This window comes from Ciconia boyciana, chromosome 5 (assembly GCF_034638445.1).
Source record: "Ciconia boyciana chromosome 5, ASM3463844v1, whole genome shotgun sequence".
NCBI classification, from domain to species: Eukaryota; Metazoa; Chordata; class Aves; order Ciconiiformes; family Ciconiidae; genus Ciconia; species Ciconia boyciana.
In genome coordinates this window covers 75716678-75743360 of record NC_132938.1, presented here as the reverse complement: position 1 = coordinate 75743360, position 26683 = coordinate 75716678, and the positions used below count along the sequence as shown (strand labels likewise).

The 26683-nt window shown below is 37.5% G+C and overlaps 1 protein-coding gene across 6 annotated transcripts in view; it reads right to left on the bottom strand.

The window, feature by feature from the left end:
• Positions 1-1327: 1327 nt before the first annotated feature.
• The window catches only part of SCLT1 (sodium channel and clathrin linker 1), a 48744-nt gene continuing 23388 nt past the window's right edge, over positions 1328-26683 (bottom strand). For 3 of the 6 annotated variants that reach the window (XM_072863230.1, XM_072863233.1, XM_072863231.1), the window contains 9 exons: positions 25480-25578; positions 22267-22338; positions 21243-21317; positions 20594-20739; positions 19509-19701; positions 17978-18174; positions 6597-6675; positions 5417-5512; positions 2432-2648 (listed from right to left, as the gene is read on the bottom strand). In XM_072863230.1, coding sequence (XP_072719331.1) covers positions 2586-2648; positions 5417-5512; positions 6597-6675; positions 17978-18174; positions 19509-19701; positions 20594-20739; positions 21243-21317; positions 22267-22338; positions 25480-25578 — 1020 coding nt within the window. In that variant the 3' untranslated portion in view covers positions 2432-2585. Of the gene's footprint in view, positions 1440-2431; positions 2649-5416; positions 5513-6596; positions 6676-17977; positions 18175-19508; positions 19702-20593; positions 20740-21242; positions 21318-22266; positions 22339-25479; positions 25579-26683 lie in introns of those variants that run through there. The other 3 variants (XR_012042811.1, XM_072863232.1, XR_012042812.1) reach the window with 3 other exon arrangements.

The window sequence follows — 26683 nt, the reverse complement described above, 5'->3', positions numbered from 1 at the left end:
GCTTTGTAGATCTTGCTGACAGCAGCCTTTCTGAAAGGCACTGCACTGCTGGGGTTACCTGAGAAAGACTGGGTCAGAGCTGAGGGCAGCTTGCTAACCACTTAAATAGACTATGAAAAAGTTTCTTAGTTTCAAGATCTGGCCTATGCCAGAAGGTAAAGGGCTCTTGGGAAGACCCAAAATGAAACGCGTTACTACTGCCATAGTCAGTTTCTCTCATCTGTTGCATGGAAGCAACTATTCACCTAGAAACATTTCCTAAATAAACATAGTCAAGAACAAAGTTTTACTCCATGGGAAGCATTAATACCACACTAGGGAATCTTTAAAACACTCAAAAAGTGGCGTTGGGGTGGGAAAGGAAGGCAGGGGAAACAAAAACTTTTCAATGGAAGGGTGACAAGAAATACATAGATAGAACACATGTGAACCAACCAAGACAGATGGTTGAAAAGCCTGCTGCTCCATTCCATGAACTAATCTAGTATCATGAGGGAAAGAGCAAAACTTATCTGACCAGCAAGCCTCAAATTTTAATTGCCTCAGCAAGTGCCTTTCCTCTGAAAGTCCAATTTGTGAGCAACATGCCAGCAGCCTCCTCTAGAAGCCAAACGGAAATGAAAGGAGGCGGTGGTAGGATGACGAGCTTAACTTGACCACATTCCCTGTGTGGTTCGGACAGATGTTATTCGGTCAGTTTTTAGCTGCTCAGAGGATTAGGCAGACAGATGAAAGCAGGAAATCTTTTTGTTTCCTGTGTCATCTGCCATAATTGCTCTGCTGCCCCTTAACTTTACTATTAGGTGCTTGTGTCATAATTGCAATTCATATTCTGGCAAATAACTATTACACAAGAGCTATGCCACAAGTTGAATATACCCATAATTAAAAGGGAACCAAGCAGGTAGGTGCCCTTCTGTGCCTCAGGGAACAAATACACAAATACCGTTGCTCAAAAACTTACCTGCCATTTTCAGCCAGGTTTCGCTTCACAGCTAGAGCCTCTCTTCAAGGAGTGAACGGAATTAATAGCTCACACAAAATCTTCCAGGTGGTCTGTCCTCACCTCAGATGTGCATTATGCAAATGAAAATAAGGTGCTTGCTACTTACCTCACTCTGTATCATATACACGGTTGACTGATGAAAATCTCACCGCAACAGACGTTTAAAGCTTTGGACAACGTATCCATATTGCTTGGAAAAATCGTTCAAGTCTTTTAGCAAAACGAGAGATTGCAACGGATACAAGCATATATCAAACTGAGAAAGCACTAGTAAAGAAGTGCATATAACTGTAGGAAATATTAACTTCCTCTACAGTAAGCAGAAATTTTTCATGACGTTGCATCCATCTTGCAGGCGCTGCTTGAACAGCCAGGTTTTCAGGAGGTGGCACAAACTCTTACTTCCACGGGGTGATCAACCCAGGTCTGGCCTCTAAAATGCAAATATGGTGAAGATCCACTGCGACAGACGTATGGGTTTGTTAGTCCAAAACAACAGTTTGCATCAAGCATTGGGTAAGCATTATCCAACTGAATTAGAAGTTATAAACCAGAATTACACTCTTCACATTTAAGAGGAAGAACAAGAAATTACGTCACTTAAGTCCAAGATGGGAGCACCTCAGAATCAGTTAATGCCTATCAAATGTTTATAATATATGCTGAAAGAGCAAACGGAGTTCAGCTCGAATTTTAGAATGATACATACGAAGTTTCTCAACTATCAAAGAAAAACGCGGATGCAAGAAGATTCCCACAGACTGGTAGCAGCAGAATTCAAACACGTTATTTCAAAACGCATAAAAGCTGGATGACATCATCAGCTTTGTGCAAATTGAAGTAATACAGAACTGAAGTTCCCAGACACATACAAACCAAGAGAGCAGATCAAGAGAAAAGCAAGGAACAATTGCAAAAATAGTAATTGGGAAGAAAAAGCACAATTGAAGAGAGATTATGGTCCTTAGAAACGAGCTGGATGAATGGCTGTAGCAGCATTTTATTTATTAACTGTTTCCCAGGGGCATCAGAACAAACTGAACCAAATTCTTAAAACTGGCAGGCAATGGAGGCTTTTCGCAGCTGCAACGCCTACCGTAAAAACAGCAACTATTTGACATTCAGGATGTAGTTGGTGTCTTACTACAATTCATAAAAGATCTTAAAAATGCTCCCAGGTTACTGCACTACGAAGAAAAAGTAAAGGTATTGACTGTATGTGAGCAAAGCTGTTGATGAATTTCAGGATAACGTAATCTATTCCCTGTACACAATCTTGGCATAGTTGGAGCTGCTGTTTTTTAGACCAAAAAAGACCAGTATGCCACAGCACTGTATCAGATTGTTTCATCTGCTACATTAAAGGACTTTAATGATATCATTTTGCAGTCTTCTTCCAATCTTTACTATGCATACAGATACAGTATCTTCATCCACCCCCTTTCTTACCTGAATAAAACAGAAAATGTTTATCTAAGTTTTACAAGCCTTGCTACGCATTTGACTTTAATGCTCCGATATGAAGTTTCTCCAGCAATCTTCGTAACTCCAACATGGTGTGAATGAACAATACATATGTTTAAATATTTTCCAGATCCTTCAGGGAAGCAGCTTTTTTCTTCTGCGTAGTTATCAGGCTGAGCTGTAATTAGAAACAAGCAGATAGTTTCCTATATAAGTTTTTGTAAGATCAAAGTAGCAGCAGAACTTCAATATGGAAAGTGTCAGGAAGGAGAGGGAACAAGCACAGATAAGTAGAATTTACAGTGCACTCTACAGATGACTACTGCTTTTGTCTTATTTCGGATCCCAAAGAATTCAAGATGATGAAAGATTAGGTAGCAGGAATACACTTTAAAGACACCTACATAGAACACACACATTGCAAACCTGTGCAAACATTATCCTGTATTTTTTTACATTTCTTACTGAATTACTATTATTTAGTAATGAGCGAAGATTTAGAGTCATTGAACTAACCACAATAAAAATGTAATTTCTAGACTCCCTAACAGTCCAGCTCTAGCTTATATTGGATTTAATTTTACAAGTAAGCTGGATAACGTAATGAGAATACACTATTAAGTCAGAAAGTAGCCCTCAACCTACAGATTCAGAATACAGCGAAGAGTTACCATTCTGAATCTGAGGAAGCACACACATGAGCATTCAGTCTTCTGAGAGCTAGAAGAGAATAAACACCTTGTTTCTTCAGATTCAGAAGAGCGGACATTCTTGCAGCAGTACTGGAGACTGCTTTTTCCAGCCTTTCGCGGGAACAGCGCTGGTACGTCTTTTTTTTGGGGTGGGGGTGGTGGTGGTGGGGAGAGGAGGGGGCTTGGCACGTAAGTTCTGAAGTCACTACAAGAAGCCATGCCTGACAGCTGGCAGCAGTAACCCCTGCCAAGCCTGAAGAGGGCAAGGCAGTTCTGAAGACTGGCAATAAGATCTGGATGACAATTTAGCTGCTAAACACCTTATCAAATCTCTTTGTTACCTTTCAGAGGGAGACTGGTGAGGAACAGTTACTTATCGATGTTTTCAGGAACAGCAAGACCTCTTCCTATATGGGCACTGAGGCCAGGAATTTACTCCCTTGAAAGGCGATGTGACCATGTCTTTTTTAAGGGAAGATAGCACCTCAGAAGTATTAGAGCTGAACAGATCCATATAACAACCAGAAGGTTAAAAAAAAAAAAAAAAATCACTCTTTCAGAGCAAATCTTCACCAGCTGGGTAGACCTCGTCATGACAGCATTTACAGCCAGGAAACACAGCTTATGGTACGATAGCTTGGCAGCTATGCCCGTTTATTCACTGCTGTTGGGAAAAAAAAAGCCCTTTGTCCTAATTGGACAATTTAGGTCAACCAAACATTTCCTCTCTACAACTCACATGGGATCACCCACATTAAAAAGCTGTAATTTGCAAATGGGTTTCCTAAATCACTGTAAAAAATGAGGAGGCAGAAAGACTACCTTTACTTAGTAGGAGACCAACTTAAGTAACAAATTTCCTTGGCAAATAAGTGAACCCGGTGTACAAACCCCCCAGGGGATTCGCTTCAAGATGTATAGCTTGAATAGTATGGAAAAAAGAATGCTGGACGGAAAAAAACCCACCTACTGCCCAGCAGAGAAAATACAGAATTATACGTAGCACGGGGTGTAGACGTATAAAGCCTGAAGTTTCTCTCTCTGAAGAGAAGACGACCTTTCCTCCCAGTATCCCTAATGTCTAGAAATATTGAATAGTACTGCTCAAAGTTGGACCTGAGTTGTAAGAGAACTGGAAAAAGAAGGCAGCAACAATTCAGCTAATTAAGTGATCACAATGGTGCACAAGGAGGTCTTGGCCATATAAATGGCTCTAGCAGACACGCCTTGTCTGAAGTTTTCAGAATCACTGAAACATGTACTAGGCATGTCTACTATGGTAGCAAGGTACATAGACCATCCCTTCCTTCCCCCCTTCCCATGGCCTGGAAAAAACCAAGTATTTCCTATTCTGTCTGCACAATTTTCAGTATTTTTAACATTACAGGACTTAGGGTGTCTGTTATACGTAACTGCTGCTAACTGCCGTGGGGTGTACTTCTCCAACAATCTTTGGGGACACAGCTACTGGAGGCCACTAATGCAAATGCAGGTGGACAGACAAGAAGTTAATGACTTTGGGAGTTCACATGACTCAAGGCTGCAATCTGACGAACACTAAACAGGTCCACGCTATCAATTCTGTCCTGCAACCACAGCACACCGTTTCCCCATGCTCTTTGTGCAGCCACACAACGAATTAGACCAGGGAACTAACTTGGCTGAAAAAACCCCACGAACAGACTTCCCACAAAATGGGTATGCTGCCTAGCAATTTTTACAAAGGCAGTTCTCTAGCCATCAACTCACGACATGCTTTGTTTTAAATGAGACTGCCCAGGAGACAGGTGTAGGAATCAGCACAACATTGGCTCTTTATCACGTGAAGCCATCGTTTGTGACTGCTGCAGTAGGTTACACCAAGCTACAAAAGCCTGCTTTATGTAAACAGGAGCTGCAGTTATTCAAGAAGTTTTTTTTCTTTGTTAACTCGCTGCCATTTCTGAAGATGGAAATGATCACACCCCTTCATTCACACATTTTGAACCACACCAGTTTAATTCACATGAAATTTGTTTCCATAAACAAATCTATACTGTCACTTAAGCATCCTGTCAGAAGGTGGCATTTAATTGGATATGCATCAGTTTTGTGATGACACATCCAAAATACAAGCTTCTTGTTAAAATTGTATTAGTAATAATGCACATAAATGATCACCTCTGCCTCAGGAATGATACAAAGTGAGTATTTTTGTAATATTCAATGGGTTTTTTAATGCACTTAGATAACATGTTTCTTGTTAGTTTTGTACCTTTTGAGATGCTGTAGCTGCCCTCTGTTCTGCCTGGCTCAGTCGCCTTTGAAGCCTGTTGATGTATTCTCGATATTCCATCATTAATTTTTCATCCTGTGTAAATGAAATATCTCATTACAAATGCAAAGTTCTTTTTACTGGATGCATACATACTGTAGGGAAAAAGCTTAAAACAAGAGGAACTTAAAAAGCGGAACTGTTTACCGCTTACAATAAGACTGAAGACATACTGCTGACACATTATAGAGAATTTCCAGCTCAAATATGACATCATATGACTTTTCCAATCAGAGTAATCTGCAGAGGAAGTTTTACTCATTTCACCATCTTGAAGTAAGATGCATAAAAGCTGACATTTTAATCCAGGTAATTTAATTTACACAATCTTACAATGTAAATGTTTTAGCTATACTCAAAGGGAAAAAGAATATACTAGATAATACAAATGAGATTATAATCTTGCCACAGATTTCTTCTGTTCTCTTCGTCAAAGGGCATGTATAAAGTCTTTCTTAACCATCCTTTACTTACAGAAATCTATTCTCGCATCAGCCCCATTTTTCTCCTCTAAATAATACAGCGCTACAAAAAACAACACAGAAGGACTTATCTTAGATAGAACTGGATATTATCCCAGATTTATGAGGCTGACAGGATAGCTCTTTTCTAAAGTGGCCATTAATTATTGAACAATGCACCTTCCAAAACAACCCTGCCCTTAACCTTTAATAGATAATGCTTTTATCTATATGCATATATGCACATACAGTGTCAATTCTACTATACGCATAGTATGCTGAGAATTTGATATCTCTGCATACGCTACATTATCCGTAACGCAATGCCTACTCCTTTTTAAAGGTATGCATACATACGCATAAGTGACTTCAGAAACATTTCCTGAATTGTCTAGAAGTGCTAGATTAGTAACCTTGAAAGATGATCTCTCCTTTACCTTTTCTTGTAACTTGAGAGTAAAGTTAATTTGTCTTCCTGCCATTTGAACATGTTAGTCAGCACAAACAAGGGGTGTTCCAGCTATGACTGCTCCTGTCGAAAGTCTTTAATTTCTTCTAAACCAGCAACATAACTCTTGTACATAGGTTTCTGTTAAGATCCTAGTGTGTGTGCATTAGGTTGTAACTGAAAGTAGTTGTCGTATCAGTCATTATCTTACCTCAGTTACCTTTTCATTTGCCATTTCCAGCTGAGAAATGAGCTCCTGGCTACGAAGTTTTTGTTGACTCAGCTCACTTCTATTAATCAGAAGAGAAGATGCTGATTAGCACACAGTTGTGCATCAGTTATCGGAATATAATTGCATAGGTACTTCCTTGCATTGTAGGGGCTTATGGTGTATTTTTAACTACAGCGCTGCTCTTAAAACATTGATTTCAAAAGCACTACACAGCTAGCACTTCCTTCATGATGTGTATTCAAAACTATAATGGCAGAGGAATAAGATGTATTTGTTTGAATCAACAGGACTTTGTCAAGAGCGTTCTACATTTTACAGGGTTTTTTTCTGTTTATTGAATCTTATTTTGCAGGCATGTTATCAAATATGCTATAAATGTAAGTTGCATTTGCACAGCGCATTCAGTATTTAGATTAACATTCTCATTAGCGTCCCATGACCAGACTTCAATGTGGATATTTTTGAAGGTGCTTTGAAGTACCTAAACCCAAATCATTCTATACTTGTGAGACAGACAACAATGTAACACTTCATGAGGAAAATGCCACCTTCTTCAAAGTGGTCTTCTACTTTTATACTGAATGAGTTTTAGTGATCCTGAATTTGTATAGTATTGAAGACAAAAAATAGCTGGGTTATGGTAGACATCTTTGAGTTGGTGCTCAAAGGAAACAATTCTTGCCTCCTGTCATCACAAGCCACTGAAGAAGAGGGATGACCAAAGACGGAAAAATCTCTGAACTTTGGTAATTTTAGCCAGAGGAAGATGCAAAACTAAATGAGCTGCTCTAACCTTTGACCAGTCTCTACTCCACTAGCAACAGCCATCACAAAAAATGGTGTGATCAAGATTCTTGCCACCAGTTTCACCTTCTACGTTGAGGTTCAAACATATTTGTGAAGAATTTTCAAATCTATTCTCACTTTACCTACCTTTCCCAAGTTGAAAGCATGCTGAGATGGAATCACCTTCATGAATATGTAGCACACTGACAATGCTCCGAAAGCTGATACCTAACCTTTAGGTGCTCTGCCTATTACTGAAACTACATGCACTGTAATGGAAGCTAAAGCCTTTATTCTTTCTGGGGGAATGGAGGTAAGGTAGGAGATGCCTTAACCTCAGATCTTCATCTTAAAAAGTCTCTGCTATTTTAGTGATGGCATTTAGTTCTCAACAATAATTTGCTCTGAAAAACTTTTAAACTTAGTATTTCGTAAAAGTTTGACTGAAAACTGCTACATGGCACTTGAAATGCAAGGCTGCAATATATCTGTTAACATAAGGTTGCGGGTGTACCTGGCTGGTAGATTCCACCCCCTTGTTCTCAACCAACCCCTTTAGCCAATCCCAGGTACAGATATCATAAAAACAGTTCCACATCTTTTGAGTAGCTGCTACAAAAATGAGAGTACATAGGCAGATCATTAAACAATGTTAAACAGTTTAAATTATACATAGATTATACCTGTGTTACCACATGTGAACATTTTTATATAAAATAAGAATTAAAGATGGATTAAAATTGCAGGATCAAGATAGTATGTTAATACTATTATTGCAATTTGTCCTCTGTAATCAATATCAAGCATCAAGATGAAGCATTTTCAATACAGGAGCCCTGATGAACAGCTGTTTTTTGAAAGTTCAGTTTTTATAAACTGTTTTATTAGCAAAACAGAGATTTTATACAATTTCTGTAGTATCTTTTCCTACATACCTTTCAAAATAAACTCCCTAAAAAACTATTCAAATGCTACTCCTTACAATGTGTAGACTGCTTATGTTCAAGCTTAACTATGCTAGTAAAAAAGGCTTTGAAAATAAGGAAATTCTTAAATTCTGACAAACCATCTTTAATGTTAAGTCATCTTAGAAGACTATCCAAATAGGTTCATTTTCTAAATTAAAAATTCTTTGTTACTGAAAAACAATCTGTCTCCTATACTTGTACTGAGGTGTGGAATTAGCATTCTTAGCAGCACAGGCCATAAACAGAGTTTACATGCTCATATACAGCTGTATATCAGAAATTATCTTTATAATTAGGTCACGCTGAACAGGTATTTAAGGAAAACAGTTTAACCTTGTAAGCATAAGGAAACGTAATGGCTATTGAGCTAGACAGTCAATTCATTCTGATTGTTAACCCTCCCCCAAACACACATCATGAGATTTTAATATTAAAATTGAGCAGTAACCCCCAACTGCTGAATAATCAAATCAGTCCCTACTCCATATTGTCTTTGTTAAGTGAGTAGGAAACAAAAGGTGAGCTTTTTGCATTTTGGCAGACGGGTGATAAATCCGCCAGCTGTAGCAAGTACGTTCTGCAAAGCTCTCATATGACAAATATAGCATGTGCCAGCTGTTTTTTCGGTTGAATTATACTATAATATGCTTCAGTTACTCTTAGTAATTATGAATTTTGTATACTGCCAGTACCTGCAGCTGTCTCTCATCCTGTTAATTTTTTTCTTTAATGAACATCTTAAAATAAGCAGCTATGGCTGCCAAACATTACAGAAGTGCAGCCAAGAATAATGTTTTAGAAATGGAGGAAACTTCTTCATCTCAAGATGCTGTGCAATTCACTCAATGTACTGTACAGGACGTAGGGAGAAGGAGAAGGCAGTCCTGGCCAACACTTCATACACAGGCACCAAAACAGGTAATTCTTCAGCGGCAGATTCTTTTCAATTATAGAAAAGACAGAACTGAGAACTCCAACACACACATGGCTACCAATGAGTCAGGGACTCTAACTATGACACAGAAATGTTTCAGAAGCAGAAACTGGAACAAAGGCACCCAAAATAGCTGCAATCAGATGACTGAAGCTAAGCAAAGTATTTAAAAACAATATGGCAAGGATTCCCTTTTTGTAAGTACTGACTATAATTCAAGTGAATGTTAAAAAAATGAAGCCATTCAGTATAGTTGCTCAAATGTAATGGGTCTATGTTACAACAAATATTTTTTGATTTTTTCCCCCCAAAGTACATCTTACTACTAGACAACAGTGGCAGACGGTTAAGATTATTAATTTACCAATTTGTTCATACTATGTATTAGTATTAAATTTTATTACTTTTTAAATTAAAGAGTTAAGATTTTTAAAGCTCCTCAAATGCATTGTTACATGGAAGTAACTTCTAAAGTACTTACCCTCTTTCATAATTTAAGCCAACATTTATAAATTGTCTCATGCACTGTTTGTTTTGTAGATTCAGTTTATTTTTCTAAAAAGAGAACAGACTTGCGTATACCTATTACTACCCCTACTCAGGCTAAACTGTACCTTAACTGAGCAGTCATCCACATGTCTAACAGGCCAAAGTAATATTCATAGCAAAGTTGAGAGAACTGTCAATTTCCTGTAAAGTTTTCACGTTACAAGATCTACCTTTTTCCCATCTGCAGTTTTCAAGATCTACTCCACTGAAGGGCATTCTGTGGATAATTCAGTCATTTGATTAAATATGACACTTGGCCTATCAGTGTGAATCCTGTTCTGATCCCTGGTCCCAAATCAGGTTCAACAAAAACACCCTCTTGGTGCTGGCCACTGGTGAGGAGTCTGGTAAGGGTTTATGTATATCCCCTGGTTATCTGCCAAATTCTTTCTCAATTTACCCCAATTCTCTTCTTCATTCTCAGGATTAGAACATAAAAATCTATGAGAAATACTGATATGCCAATTAGAAGGGATTAACCATCTATTACTACTTGTATTACGACTTCTTTTTTATTTATTTGTTTAACCTAGTTAACAGAAGTACAGACCAGTGAAGGTGGACTTTATGGAATGAATGAATAATCTGCCCTTGTTTTTTAAACCTACATACTGTCTTTCACTTTATTTTCTTTTAGTAAATGCTGGCAGATCTGATTACCCTGTTTTTCCTTAAATTCTGTTGTCAGAACGTTCTCTCTCACCCCTTCTCAGCCTATCCCATATTCTGTTGTTACTGAAGTTTGTTTCCTTTCAATTTACAAATTTCCTAAATGTTCCTTTGGTATTGCTGATTTCACTTTCTCTCTCTGCTGTCATTTATTCTTCTCAGTTTAAGCCTGAAGGACTATATAGCTTTATACATAATGCTATAAGGTAGTAAGAACAGTCCTAGCCAATCTCTTCCCCCAAAATATGGGCATAGGAACTCTTTTTCTAGATTATAATTCTTCAGTGAAAGCAAGAGCCTTTAAAAATATGTGTATGTATTCCTCATTTCTCTCAAAAGTAAATTCTTTCAAATGAAGACAAGAAATGTAAAAGAAGCTGGAAGCACTTGATAGTATTATTTTACCACAGCTGTCAAAGGCAGATCACCTAAGTCCCTTGTAGCTCTGGGACATTCAAACTGACACTGATCTTAGAGCTTACAACTTTACAGTTGGAAGCTCTACACCCTCTAGATCAGCAACAACAGCAACAACAACATGGATTGCTTCTATTTCTTATCAAATTCCACACAAATTTGCGGAGAAGTGACACTGAAGATCAAAATAACTTTTTAAACATTAAACCTAATTCCCGATTTGGTTATTTAAATTACTTAAACAATTCCAGATATAGGGGGAGAAAAAAAATTAAATAGAAACTCAAGTAAGTGTCAGTTACTAAATTAATGAACATATAATAGTTAAATTATTCACCAAGACTTAAAAGCTCTTTTTGTGTTATGAAAAAAATTACCTTTAGACGTAAGTTTGCTAGTTTTATAGAACTTCTATACTTCTCTCCTTACTATTTTCCATTTAAACCCCTATAAAGAATGTGAAAGGTAACTTTTTGCCTCTCAGAAGTTCACTTAATTCTAGTGATTATTCCTGGTCAGAACTGAATTGGAGGCTCAATGTCAGACCCTAGCAGAGATGCAACTGTCAAAATGCAAGCCTGTTGAAACACAGCAAGTAACCAATGCAACTAAAATGCAAACCAATGCAACTAAAATTAAGTGTTAATATGCATTTCCGCCTCAAAAGCCTCAAAAGCCACATCTGTCTTTCAGTCTTGAGGTGGATTGACCCAGCTGGCAGGTAAGCCCCCACCCAGTTGCTCGCTCACTCCCCCTAACAGGAAAGGGGGAGAGAACCAGAAGCGTACAGGTGTGAAAAAACCTCATGGGTCAAGAGAAAGACAGTTTAATAAGTGAAAGGAAAAAAAAAAAAATGACGCAAAAGCAATCACTCATCACCAGCAGACCAATGCCCAGCCCGTATCCAAACGACAGCTACTTTGGAAGAACTTCCACCCAGTTTTATTGGTGAACATGACGTTGTATGGTGTGGAATATCCCTTTGGTCAGTTGGGGTCAGCTGTCATGGCTGCGTCCCCTCCCGACTTCTTGCCCACCGCCAGCCTACCTGCTGGGGCGGCAGGGTGAGAAACAGAGAAGGCCTTGATGCTGTATTAGCACTGTTCAGCAACAGCTAAAACACTGCTGTATTATCAATGCTATTTTGGTCATAAATCTAAAACACGGCACCATACTTAACTCCATCCTAGCCAAACCCAGTACAGGTCTTTAAGAAGCATTAAATTCACCTTAATTTAAAATATAAAATTCCCCCAAACTTAATCTGAGGGTGATAGGTTTTGTATGTGTTTATAAACACATATAAACAGATATAGATTAAATTAATTTTTTTATATACATACACATTCTTCGAGAAAGAAGCAACCTAAATTCAATAGAAAAGCCTTGGGACAACTCATCTTTAAATAAATATGAGCGCTATGCCGCTTTTTTACAACCTTTAATGGTAATAATTCATTTGCATAACTATTTTATAATTGTAAATAGTTGCTGTCTAAGTTCACCAGTAAATGTAATTAGAACTCAAAGTACATCTAAAATAGATGCAATCAAAAGTCAGAACACCTGCCTTTCATAGTCTGCCAGACTAGACATTTTGCAGGAATAAAGAGAATAAACACTGGTCATGAGTCCGTTAGTCATGCTGCCAAGAGCAATGTTTTTACTTGGAACAATGGCCTCTGTTGCAAGAAGCACTGACCTTCGTAGTTACCTTCAAGGTTGACTTTTGGCACAAGTATATTGAAACAAAACTGGTTCCTTGCCCTCTCGCAAGGTGAAGGTGAGGTCTATTACCAATAAATCCTTCTAAAAGCGTACAGCATCTTAAGATGCTTAGATGGAAGAAAACTCTTCTCATAAATTAAGACTGTAATGTATTTTTATGAAGAAAATGGTGGAATTTAGTCTACAAGTATTCAATGCATTGCCTACTGTTTCAGCACTGGTTTTTAATTCCAAGTTCAGTTTTATAGGTAACGATTACATGTGTAACTTGAACTGAGACCCAAATGTCCAAGAAAGCGCAGAATAATTGTCAATGAAGCCTGAAAGTATTAATTTATTTACCGACATTTTTATCTATAGGTTTTTCACTGATCTACTAGATTCTTACATTATTTAAAAAATCATCACTCTGCTCTACTGTTACAAGTTGCAAAATTTACTTTTCCTTCTTAATTTTTTTAAAAATTAAAAATCACCTAACGTTCACTGATGTTGCTTCATTTCTTAAAAATATTTATTTAATGCTTCCTTTATGCATATGTATTACACCTCACAAACAAAACACTGCAGACTTAAAAGATGACAAATGAGCAGCACAGAATATGGAAAAGTTAGCAGCTGCTGCTGGGAAGTTAGTAAAGAAGCCAAAATGTTTCAGACACCTTCACATGGAAAATGAAAGTAATGAGGCAAGAACTGAAAAACAGCAACAGATCATGAATTTAAGGCAAAGGAATGGGAAACACCTACACTAACAAATGGGACACTGACTCAATGCTTATGAGAGCTGCACTAACAGCAAACTTCTGGTGAAATGCAATATAAAATGCTATCATGTAAACTACCTCCCCAGTATACATGGATATGACTTTGTTAGGAAGTTTATAACTTCCTGAAAAACATTCACTTATAAAGCACATTACTATGCTGCAAGAGTAAGAATTCTTATTAAAAACTGAAATTCTGCTACACGTCACCAACACAATCTCTGTATTTGCTCACATATTTACATGAATCCGATACATCAAACAGTAACTTCATGAAGTGCAAGGAATGTCTCAGACTGTCCTCAAAATACACTAAATAACCATGATATGCTGCTAAACTTGGAGAGCTCTCTATTTAAATCCAAAAAGTGTATGTTGATATCTTAATCTAAGTTCATAGTCTTGCTGCCCAGTCATGACAAGATGAAGATTCTAAGGAAGAGATGAAGTTTTTCTTACGAGCTCACAGCTTAACTAACCCTCTCAAAACCACATAAACTTAAAAATGTATGTACATAGGAAAGCTGGGTGAACATCGGCCTTTTACTTGGACCCCGCTATAAGGCTTGGTGATACCATTTCCTGCATTAGCCTCAAGAGGACTTTCAGACAGAGCCTTTAATTCAATAGATCCTGCTTACCCAGCGTCGGTCTATTATTTAGTGGTCTTGCTGCTATTTCCGTGACAAATGCATTTGCTGCAAAACTATTTTGCTTTTTAAATAATCAGCAACTTTATTTTAGTTCACAACAAAGTAAGAAGTGATTTGCCATTCTGTACTTGCGCTCAAAATATTTACTCAAAATGTTACTGTGATAAGATTAAAATAAATATGATAATTATTCATTTATAATATAAGCAAGGACTTTGCATTGAGTAACTACTACTGTGTAACTCAGGAGCTAATTTTCATACCAACTGCATTCTGCACTATATAGCTAGGTATCTGGTAATGCATATAACGTGAAAAATAAGCTGGTTTTAAATTTTCTAGATAATACTTATAGGTTCTGTTATAGCCACTTGTCACCGTAATAGCAGAGCATCACTGCACAGATTTAATTATGAAATTCCTCATGTCAGTTTAAATTACAACCTTCCAGCAGAGAACAAACTTGTTTCTATTGCCAGCTTCCTTGTTAGGTAGAGCAAATGTCTGATAAAAACTTCTGCTTCTAGCTTATACAGTATGTAAAAGCATCACCTATGAAATAATCTTAAAAAATAACTGACTTTGCTTTGGGACTTGCATCAAAATATCTACTGAAGTCACAGAGAATCATGTGGACTTAGTGTAGGCTTACAATTTTTAATATGAGATGAACATTTTTTCTATTCTGCTCATCAGACAGTATTCTCTGATACAGGATGTTAAATTATTGCAGGAGTTTTCCAGATGATGCCACATAGGCAGTCTCTCACATAAACAGGGACATTTTCAAAATGTACTACCTATTTTTCATACAGATTCACAAAGCAGACTTCCTCTCATGTCTGTTATATTTTCTATGTCAGCATTTTGCTGCAGATAAATAAGGTCTACAGCTTTTGGTCCACTGTAACAACATTTTAACACTTAACATTAAAGCTTTAAGAAGGAAAGCAGCTGTTTCACAGACAACTTGTTTTGGAAGTCTGCAATTTTTCCCTTTTAATTGGCAGTTGCTGAACTACATTCAGGATCTAGTTATGAACCTAGATGCTCAACTGTGAGTTTTTGTAGTTTCCTTTACAGAAAATAAAGTACAAGTTTAACAGCTTAAATTTACTTTACAAAAAACCACTACAAAATATATTTCTTCTCTAGTTACTGCATTTACGAGAGATGTCAAAAAGCATCAGTAAGACCCAGCTAATTACGTAAAGTGAAGCTATACCACTAAAACTGTCAGTGAATAAGCACAGCTCACAGTGTCTTGTAGACGTGCTCAAGACTGTGATGTCTTCTGAAAGAGACTTTTTGCCTTTTTAAAGAACTGTTGAGTAATCTTTGCAAAATGCAGTATATTTTAAGGCAAAATAAAGCCAGCCTATATCTGGACAGAGAAGGTAAAAAACCCCAAACTGTTTATTTAGGAGAGGTAAAAATGACCAGAGTGATTATGTAGGACTTAAAAATGGCCATGAATGTTATCTCCAATTGGATTTAGTATGATTTTCAGTTATCTGAAAAACTTAAACTGAACTAGTTATCATAAGTAAAAATCCACTACTACTACAAAGTGTTCTAAAAACTCAGAAAAGGAGCACTTGAAAAAACAAAAAGCAGATCAGTGGAGCTGCTAGTGAAACAGAAAGGTCATCGATAAATGTTTTCTCAATCATTCTTGTATCTCAAGCAGGATGGAACTCATAGCATTCCTCTATTTGGACAGACAGTAAGTACAACTAGTCATGATAGACACTGTGTCACTTGAAAGAGGAATGAAACTAGTTTCAAAGGGAAGACCTACTACATACAGGACTGCTCTTTGCAAAGTTCACTGGAGGTCAAATACACATACTTCTCTAAAAAAAATGGAAAACCAAGTCAGAGTAGTGGTAGGGTAGATTTGTTCCAGGCAACATTTTCAGGAAGTTATTTTCCTTGCTTGGGTTTAGAAACTTGGGTTCTAATTCCAGTCACACCATTGGCATTCTGACAACTAAGAAATGTCAAGCTAGGCTTAAAAAAATTATGACACCAAAAATTACATAAGATCCTAGAAATACTATGGTTCGAGCTGAGAATATGTAAACCACTATAATAATAAAACATGAAAAATCTAAAGATCACTCCAAAGGAAATAAAAGCTAGAATTCACAGGGTTCCAATTTTAACAGGGCAGAAGCTTTGCTTCCTTGTTAACATGATAGTAAGCGACTTCTAAAATCAATCTGAGCAAAGAACTATATATGAGTGCATGCTGTGCTTTAAGTGACTACAGTTAAAGGGTCATTTCAAATTTCTCAAATTAACAGAGCTGCATACCCTGAATTTTTCTTCTAAAACCCACTGAATGCACTTCCTAAAAGATAATGATATATGCAATATTATATTCTTCTCTAACCATTTCAAATTTAAAGAAATGAGACTTATGAAATCAGGCTTCCTAGTTTAGAAGTTACTGTCTACCAGTCAGTCTGTCAGTCTCCTCCAATTTTCAACCAATTTTGAAGAGGAAGAGATCTTGAGGGCACAAACTTCTAAGAAGTTCTATAAAAATATCAGGCTAATTTAACCTGTAATTTATAGTCTACTTGATCTAACTGGCAGTTTTCTGAGCTTAGAAATCAAATAAAGCATGAGGCAAACATATATCTTTGCCTCTGTTGAGAGAAAGCCCATCTAAAACTTGGCCTCCTACAAGCACCAGCTAGCTGGAACCAGAGCGAGTGAGTGAGTGAGTGTGTGCGTCAGCTTGCAAGTAGCCACAGTTTGGCTGTTACTTGCCAGCCAAACACAAGACATGCAAGGAAGCTGAGGTGGAGGAAGGCAATACCAGAAAAGGAAAGACGCCACAAATCCACTATCAATTAATTTACATTTTAACACTGTGCAATGTGTCCACACACTGAAAAGGAAAACCAAGATGAATGTAGATGCCGTATCTGCTTATTTCATAAACTGATCAGTGTGGATTCTTACCATTTTTTAATGGCTATTAACATCCAAGTAGAAGCAAACACTATCTATAGCAGTACGCATTTAAAACAAAGATAAGTTTGTAGAATTTATTTCAGACATAACTTGCAAATGGCTAATTTCTCATTGGGATACTTCCTTCTCTACTCACTCATTTCCAATAACACCACTGTCTTCTCTAAACCAGTTGATGTCTGTCTCTATATAGGCTCACAGGCACCATAGGTGCTTGTATTCCCAGCATCTAGGAATGATATGTAATCTGTATCTGTGTCTGTTGTGTGAGATGCCCTTGTTATTATGCCCTTTCAAAACTGAAAATATTCTTATATTCTGTGCTGGGAATACAGGTATCAGCTAGTTACCTGGCAACCTGTATGAATTCAGAGAAAAGTAAAGTCTATATCATATTTTTGCTTAGGGCAATCACGCAACTCATTTGTATCCTCATTTATGACAGCAGCTGCTCAGAAGAGAACATTAGATGTACGTCCCAATAGGTTTTTTCCAGCTTATTTTAGAAGTCTGGAGACTCACTCCACAACTGATTTTATGGTGACGGTTCTGAAGAGCTATAAATATAGAAGTTTTCATAAGCCAAAGCTAAAATTCTCTAAACTGAGCGTGCTATATCTTGAAAGAGAAAATTAAAAGTAATATATTCCATTTACTTTTTGTCATTACAAAATTCACACACATCAAGATGATGTGAAATTTTTACTTCAGTGCTAACTTCACAAAGAGCATCAAAAGTTCTCTTTAGAACATCCTTTCTTATTTTGCTGGAAGCACATCATGTAGTCTCGATGGTTTGCTCTTCATGGTTTTTCACCACAGGTCTACTGCCATACACCAAACAGTAACTAAAACTGTAACAGGTTTAACTGTAACTGAAGAGGAACAAAATTGCGCTTACTTTAGCTTACTGATCCTGGCTTCTGTAGTTTCAGTAAGATTTTTTGTTTCTTCTTTCCATCGATTTGTTGCTTTTTGCTGAGCTACTAACAGACGTCTAAGTTCAGCAGTAGACTTTTGACTGGTGTCTTCCATTTCCTTAAGTCGAGCTTCATATCCGTGTTCTTTCACAGCATGCTCATGCTCCATTGTGCTTATCTAGAAAGAATACAAATCGGGTACAATCAAGTCTCTCACTTTTAACTTTTTTTCCTACAACACTTGAATTAAATTTATAAACATTTGTGGAAAGCATGTAAAATACAATAATTAAACTTGTAATTATATGCTCAAATAGATACATGTTCCCAAAGCCAATTTAAGCAAATAGTACAACTGACAATAAAGGATAATGAGCTGTGTATGCTTATTTTTGTAAATAATCTTTATCCTTCTCCCTTGTGTTTTCTCCACAGAAACACATGCTTTCTTTTTCATCTAGCTAAAATGTGTTAGGAGTTTCTTAACTGCATCTAAAATCCTTTGTACATCAGAGGAAAATGAAAGCAAGCAATAAATCTTATCTGTGACAATAATGGAAGCCTGTCTGATTAGAAATGAGACAAAGATCTGGTATATACTTTATAACCGCTACCTATCTGTTACAAGACTCTGATCCTTTGTTTTTAAACTACGTTTGACCAAAGGGTTCTGGGGTCGGAACAAGATTTCCTGTTTAATTTGACTGCTTCCTTTATCTTGTGGTGCAAAGGCGAAACCGGATTTGAGATGGTCCCCATTCAGAACTTGCTTACTGAAGTAATCTTCATTGCTGCAGATTCTTAGATCCCTTTTCAATATCTTTACGCTCCTGGAGGTAAGAGCAGAGGGGAAAGTACCAGCTTTATATGTTTAGAAAGCACATCAAGGATCAAAGCTGTCACTCCCTCCAGAAGCCAAAGGTACCATGAATCTGCTGCAGGCTGTTCAGGTGCATTTAATGCAACACGTTCAAAAAGAACATCCATCTTTCAGCTAATTATCTTGTTTGCAGCTATTCATTTAGCAAAATGTTCTCTGTCCAGAAAATACAGAACCAATGTTTGACAACCACACTATTAAATTATTTATGATTTACATACTGCTCTGACAACATGGTGGACATACAAGTAGAGGAACACTCTGGACTGAAAGTCATACAGAGATTCCTAACACATTGCAGACAGTAGATAAATGAAGATCTGGAACTGGAATAATTGAAATCACTTGAAGGAGAATATGTGATTATTGAATCTATTCATCTTATAAAAAGCAAAGAACATTTGGGATCTTCTTATCAAGCAGAATTTAATACATATTAAAATACAACTTAATTAGCAGAGATTGAGTTACCCAATAGATTCTGAGGACACACAACGCTACAACAAAATTACTTTATGCAGAAACCAGGAAGCATCCTTAATTTAAACTTTCAATGAGTTTCTCTTAGAACTGCTGCCTTATTAAGGAAATATCAGTCTTACATTAAAATAAAAATAACATATAAACCATACCTTTATTTTAGCTTTTTGTTGAGCCTCTATGGCCAGTTTTCTCAAGCCCTCCATTTCTTTTTGCAATTGTTCATTCTCTTGCTGAAGTTTTAGCCTTTGTTCACTGACAAAGGTGCTCTTTTCTCTTTCTGAATCCAGAATGCTTTGCAATTTACAGATAACTTCCTGGCAACGAGATTTCTCTTCCTCAGAGCTGAAAGAGAAGAAAAGTCTTGTTGGAACTCAAGAGTTGAACAACTACTGTACTAGAGAAAAAAAAAATATATATATTGGGCCAGATCTTTGGTCTGATCCAGTACAGCTGTTCCCCTGTTTCTTCCTGAAAGTTGGTATCAGCTCAGCATGTTTAATGGGCTTGACAGCTAGAACTATGCACAGGTCAGCAAAGAATTTTATCAAGATGATGGAATTCATAAACCCAATTAATATTGTAGCAATCTCAGTAAAATGATAATGTGAAACAGATTTTCATTTTTATAACATTTCCAGATTCCCAACTGAGGATTGCTCTGGTGAAGTGACAGGATTTACAATCATCAGAGTACAGAAATGACTGAAGCTTCCAGAGAATCCTACCCTTTTCATGCTGAAACCAACAACCTGGTCTAAAAACGTGTACCATATTGTACTTTTACCATTGTATTACTGGAACTGCAATAATGTCTATTAGCTCTGAACGCAGACCTGAAATTCAGTATGCTATGTAAACATAGTGTTCTGCATGTACTAGGAGATACCACACTGTAGATCAATTTATAAAGTAATAAATTCTGCCTGAATATTTCATAGTATTTAAAAATACAGTAAGATTCCAAATAATATACTCTTGTTTTCATTTTTTGTCAAACAACTGCTTGCAGTTCTCATCTTGTAAAGAAAGTCTTTCATTCTATAGCATGTTATCGCCTTTAATTCTTTTACAGTGATTCATAATTGCCCTTGCTTCAGAACTGTGGTATCTTGATACTATTCCTGCTACTGGTTAAGACGACGTGACAAAAACCTAACACATAACCAACAATTTAATTAGTCAGAAATAATTTCCATTGTTTTCCATTCCAATCTCTGTAACATCCATTACTTACTTCATTTCCAGTTGTTTCAGTTTATTTTGTGTTGTCTGTAGACTTAGCTGAAGGTCACCTTTTGTAGTTTCTGCAAGTAAATATTTCTGATGCAGTTGCTCCAGTTTTCTATTGTCAGATTCATGGCCTCTGTCTTCCCTGTAAATCTGAAGAATAAACTTACATGTAAGATCACCTTTACCTTGCACTGGTGATTGGCAGTGTAGTACTGACAAGGAGACTACTCCTCATTCTGTCCTATTTTCCAGTGATTTAAAACAAAACTGAATTTCTATCATTGTTGCTGCTACTTGGAAAAAAGTTTTCAAAGATCTGGCATTCATTTCGTTTTCTGTCTCTTGAGCTTAAGTTTAACCAGAATATATACCAGCATTCTTTCTGATTATGTCAAACATCTCTCCTTTTACTTTTTACACTTTTCAAAGAACCCTCTTTTTCAGTTTAGTATTACAGCTTTAAAACGCTTTCCAGATTAAAAAAACCACATTAAAATATTCACATGAAAATTTACAATGAAGAAAATCTACTCAAAAAATAAAAGAAGAAAATTAAGGGAACAAAACCCCCACGAGAAATAGGAAAAATCAATATCTTTTCCTTCTGAAAAGAGAACTTAAACATGATGTAAAAATGCATGCAATTGCCTTACCTTTTCAAGTTCTTCTTCCACTGCTCTCTTTTCTCTAATAGCTCGTTCAATTTGACCCTGTTTTTCTCCACATTCCTATTTTAAAAAGTCATTTTTAAATAAAACTAATAAAAAATAACTCGAAATAAGAATTCAAGAAGTGCCAAAGCCAAAACCCAGCCATTGTAAATGTAATTCTTGCTGCTGGTATGTATGCATTTGATTATATTTACCTGCTCATTATTTTCTCTATAGGATCAGTCTCATTCACTATACAGACTAAGACATGTAAAATGAAACCTTTTCTTAATAAATTTAATCCATAAATAGGTGCATATGCACTGAGCTCTTTTGGTCTCCTACATAATTTGTTACAAGTTCCTGGTTCGTTCAAGAATATGATGACTGTGATAAACAGACTTTCTCTTAGCATACTTTATCAACTTTCACATACATACCCAACTATAGATATGCAATACTCAGCCTTCCATGCTTTATTTATCCCTGAAAGAAACAGGGATACTTAAGAAAAGCCATCACATGGGAAATGTTTTCTAGAGCACAGACTCTCACTGTCAAGATGCTTGTGAACTATGATAAGAATATGCATAACTCAAGGAATAAACTTACACAAAGTAATGCGTGGATTTGCAGAACTGTATTATTTCATGCAGAGCCAAGCAAGATTCTCAGCAGAAGTAAGATATGATTGCATACACATAAGGCAAATCTGCACATTAAAAATGAATTTTCAACGCAAATATCCCTTACACCTAAATCTGAATCCCTGCACTGACTGTTAAAGATGCTGCACACAGTCGCTTTTGTCAAGTAACATGAAAGACACTGTATGTTGCACTAATGTCTGGAGACATGGAGGATGTAAAGTGCTATACAGTAATAAAGCATAGTCCTAGACAATTATCCATCAATCATATTTTACTTGACTTACTTTTACCTGAATTTAGTATTTTACTTGATAAACACACACTAGAAGTCTCAAATGTTTTGCTATCGAAAATACTTTAATCAATCAACACCATACCATCTGAAGAGCTGAAAGTTCTTCCGTTAGTCGAGAAATCTGCACATTGTATTGCTTCTTTGCAGAGTCTACCTGTGATCAAAACCAAAGTAAAACGAAAAAATTAATCCCGTGAACTGTTTTTCCATCCTGTTTTTATATATGTATATTGTCTATATGTGGTGCATGTATATAAATACAGAAATACATGGGACTGCAATAACTGACAAATCTTACTACATAAATGTTAGAAAGAATGTTTATTATCAATCCATACTGCTTTAACTAAGGGTGTTTAGAAAAAAAAGCAGAAAGGCCTTTTCATCATCACAACAAGGCCTTACAAAAAGAACAATAAGACTATCAGGAAAGCTGGTGTCCATTAGGTGCAAGTTATTTGCAATGTGTAACATACTTTTTAGATCACATAACGAAAGAAGTATTTGTTAATACCTGGAGAAACATGACAACTCACAGTTTAAAATTTTACTTTTTATGCTTTTGATAGATTCACTTTTACTGAGATAATTTCAAAATAAGAAATAGGACATTTCTAAATTTCTAAATTCTGATTAGTAAATCATTGTCACAAGAAGAGTGCTTATCCTAGTTGCTCTTTAGCTCTTGCATCTTCTCCAAATCATGTAGGACATTAAATATCGCAGTTTTAAGTAATCCACACAATTTTTATGATTCTTTCAGGTAACCACCAAACAAGGCACAAACCATCTCTATCCTCATTTTAAAGGCTCTGAAAATTTAGGCAGTATATTCCTGAAACCTCTTGAAATGAAAGGATCGGAAAGAAAAAGAATCCTTTAATCCCTATACAGTACATATGCACATTGTGTCATAGTGAAGAAAGCGACAGGAGGCAAAATCAATTACACTGCTGAAAACTTACAAATGAGCAATTGCTTTACACTGTTGTCCACTTGCAACAAAAGACATTGCCAACACATGCTTGTAACAAGCCTTTATTTCCTCTGGAGTTTCCCTTAAAATAAAGCAAGTCTCTTTGACATGCAGATAATTCCTGAGAACCTCCAGGTAGATTAGTCTGCATTTTAACTGCAGATGGGACATAACATGGAGAAAATTAATTTTGTTACTAGTCTTTTATCAGAAGTGCTTCAATTTTTCAGCTGCTCATAACAATAACAAAAATCATAACAAGACTACAACATTTTTTTAGTAATTTCTCTACCAAATTCTGATTTCTAAGTGTGCTGTGATATTGAGCCTTTTGATTGTTAGCCGGACTTGGTAGAAGAGTCTTACTTGCCTAAATAGGGAAATATTTTAAGTACTGCGATGCCAAAAACCCGACAGTATAACTTTCAACAGGTCCTATCATCTGAACGTACATGATAAGCTTCCATCAGCAACTTCCAAGATGAGGCCACGTATCACAAATTAAATACCTTGATTACCAGTCCTGGCTAACTGGGGAGGTCCCTGCTGACTAGAGATTAGCTAATGCGACGCCCATCTACAAGAAGGGTCGGAAGGAGGACCCGGGGAACTACAGGCCTGTCAGCCTGACCTCGGTACCAGGAAAGCTGATGGAGCAGATCATCCTGAGTGCCATCACAAGGCACGTAGAGAATAACCAAGGGATCAAGCCCAGCCAGCATGGGTTCAGGAAAGGCAGCTCCTGCTTGACCAACCTGATCTCCTTCTACGACAAGGTGACCTGCCTAGTAGATGAGGGGAAGGCTATGGATGTTGTCTATCTAGACTTCAGTAAAGCCTTTGACATGGTTTCCCACAGCATTCTCCTGGAGAAACTGGCTGCTCATGGCTTGGACGGGTGTACTCTTCGCTGGGTAAAGAACTGGCTGGATGGCCAGGCCCAAAGAGTGGTGGTGAATGGAGTTTACTCCAGTTGGCGGCCGGTCACAAGCGGTGTTCCCCAGGGCTCTGTGTTGGGGCCAGTCCTGTTTCATATCTTTATCAATGATCTGGACGAAGGGATTGAGAGCACCCTCAGTAAGTTTGCAGACAACACCAAGTTGGGCGGGAGTGTTGATCTGCTTGAGGGGAGGAAGGCTCTGCAGAGGGACCTGGACAGGCTGGATCGATGGGCCGAGGTCAATTGTATGAGGTTTAACAAGGCCAAGTGCAAGGTCCTGCACTTGGGCCACAGCAACCCCATGCAACGCTACAGGCTTGGGGAAGAGTGTCTGGAAAGCTGCCTGGCAGAAAAGGACCTGGGGGTGTTGGTTGACAGCCGGCTGAATATGAGCCAGCAGTGTGCCCAGGTGGCCAAGAAAGCCAACGGCATCCTGGCTTGTACCAAAAATAGTGTGGCCAGCAGGACTAGGGAAGTGATCGTGCCCCTGTACTCAGCACTGGTGAGGCCGCACCTCGAATCCTGTGTTCAGTTTTGGGCCCCTCACTACAAGAGAGACATTGAGGGGCTGGAGCGTGTCCAGAGAAGGGCAGCGAAGCTGGGGAAGGGTCTGGAGCACAAGGCTGATGGGGAGCGGCTGAGGGACCTGGGGTTGTTTAGCCTGGAGAAAAGGAGGCTGAGGGGAGACCTTCTCGCTCTCTACAACGACCTGAAAGGAGGTTGTAGCGAGGTGGGGGTTGGTCTCTTCTCCCAGGTAACAAGTGACAGGATGAGAGGAAATGGCCTCAAGTTGCGCCAGGGGAGGTTTAGACTGGATATTAGGAAATTTTACTTCCCTGAAAGGGTTATCAAGCATTGGAACAGGCTGCCCAGGGAAGTGGTTGAGTCACCATCCCTGGAAGTATTGAAAAGACGTTTGGATGAGGTGCTTAGGGACATGGTGTAGTGGTGGTCTTGGTAGTGTTAGGTCTACAGTTGGACTTGATGATCTTAAAGGTCTTTTCCAACCTATAAGATTCTGTGATTCTGTGTGATTGATACCAATACAACACTTGTCTGTTGATGTGCTACTGAACAGAATCTCCGAAATCGAAGTGCCATTCTTTACATCTTCACAGCGCAGCCTTCTCTACACCAGTGTCTGCACAGACATTAACACTTTTGGTTCTTCAGAGATTTAAGAATATCATTTAGTTTGAAAGAATATATGTCCAGATAACAAAGCTGAAGAGTACAGTACTGTCAGCATGCTGCCTTGCTACGTATATTATCAAAACACTTGTAAGAAAACTGCTCATGATGCCCATGCACCATCAATAGCTTTTCATGCTGAGAAAAACCAAAAAATCTTCCCATTCTTTCTAAACATCATAACTTACTGCCTTTCTAATTCTTGCAGCAGTATCTTCTGCAAGTTGAGACATTTCATCTTTCATTTTTTTGATTTCCTCTTCCTTTTGTTTCTCCCCAAAGAGTGCCTAGAAAAAAAAATAACAACTTGAAATACTGCTGATAATATTCAGTGGTGACATAGTATCTAGCACTGAGAGAAGAAACCACACACAGACACTGTTCAAAAAACCTTTTCTCCTTTTTACTTTGGAGTAGCTGACACAGAGACCCAACAAGAAAACAAGAACAGCGAGAACATTTTGCACTAAATGCACATTCTTGTAAATCAGAACCATGCAAAAACTTAGTGTCAGTAGATGCCTTTTTCTATTGGGACTTTCAGATTTTGGCTGGGCATGGAATTATACAGAAGAAAGCAGAGGATCTCGGACCAGAAGTTAAGGCTACTCTCCAGTGTTCTCATCTGGGGCCAGGATTTGTAATAAAAATGCCAACAGTGACGCATAGAAAGTTCTCTGTTGGGAAACTGAATACCTGTACACACACATACATGCATATGTCCTACATACAGCAAAACATTTTTTGTGGTTGATATCCTAAATCACTCATCTCTCAGAAAACTAAAAGTGAAGGAATAAAAATTTATAAGCAACTAAGAAATGTGTATGCAGTCCCTTTCATGGTGGGTAACAATGAACCAAACAGCTCTTTAGCATAAAAGAATGGCGAGAGTTACAGAAAAAGGTTTAGCAAGGAACCCTTCCTCCACAGGATGCAAGAAAGCTACTGATGTTAAATTACAATAGGAGATACTGGTCTGAAAAGATTATAGAACAGAATATAGAACTCTTGATGGGCGTGATGAAAAATCCTAGGTGGTACACAGAGAATATGTAGATGCATAAAGGGAGAAAAGACATAAAAATGTCCCTATTGGATGATATAAATTCAGCCCATAGAAGGTTACTCACTTCAGGCGGTAACAGGCCACTTCATCGGTCATACTCTCTTTTACTGCTCTCATTCAATTCAACTTTGTATTTTATTTCTCAAACTACTCTTTTAAAATTCTTCTGATGTCTTTTTGTAAGCTTAGCTTTGTGTGCTTTATAACGTTAACATAACAGAAGCAGCACTATTATGATAGCCTGTTACTCCCACCCCTCAATCTCTTACAGAGCAGGGAGAAACCTCTATGGCCACAGTTTAAGACACGAAGACTTAACTGAT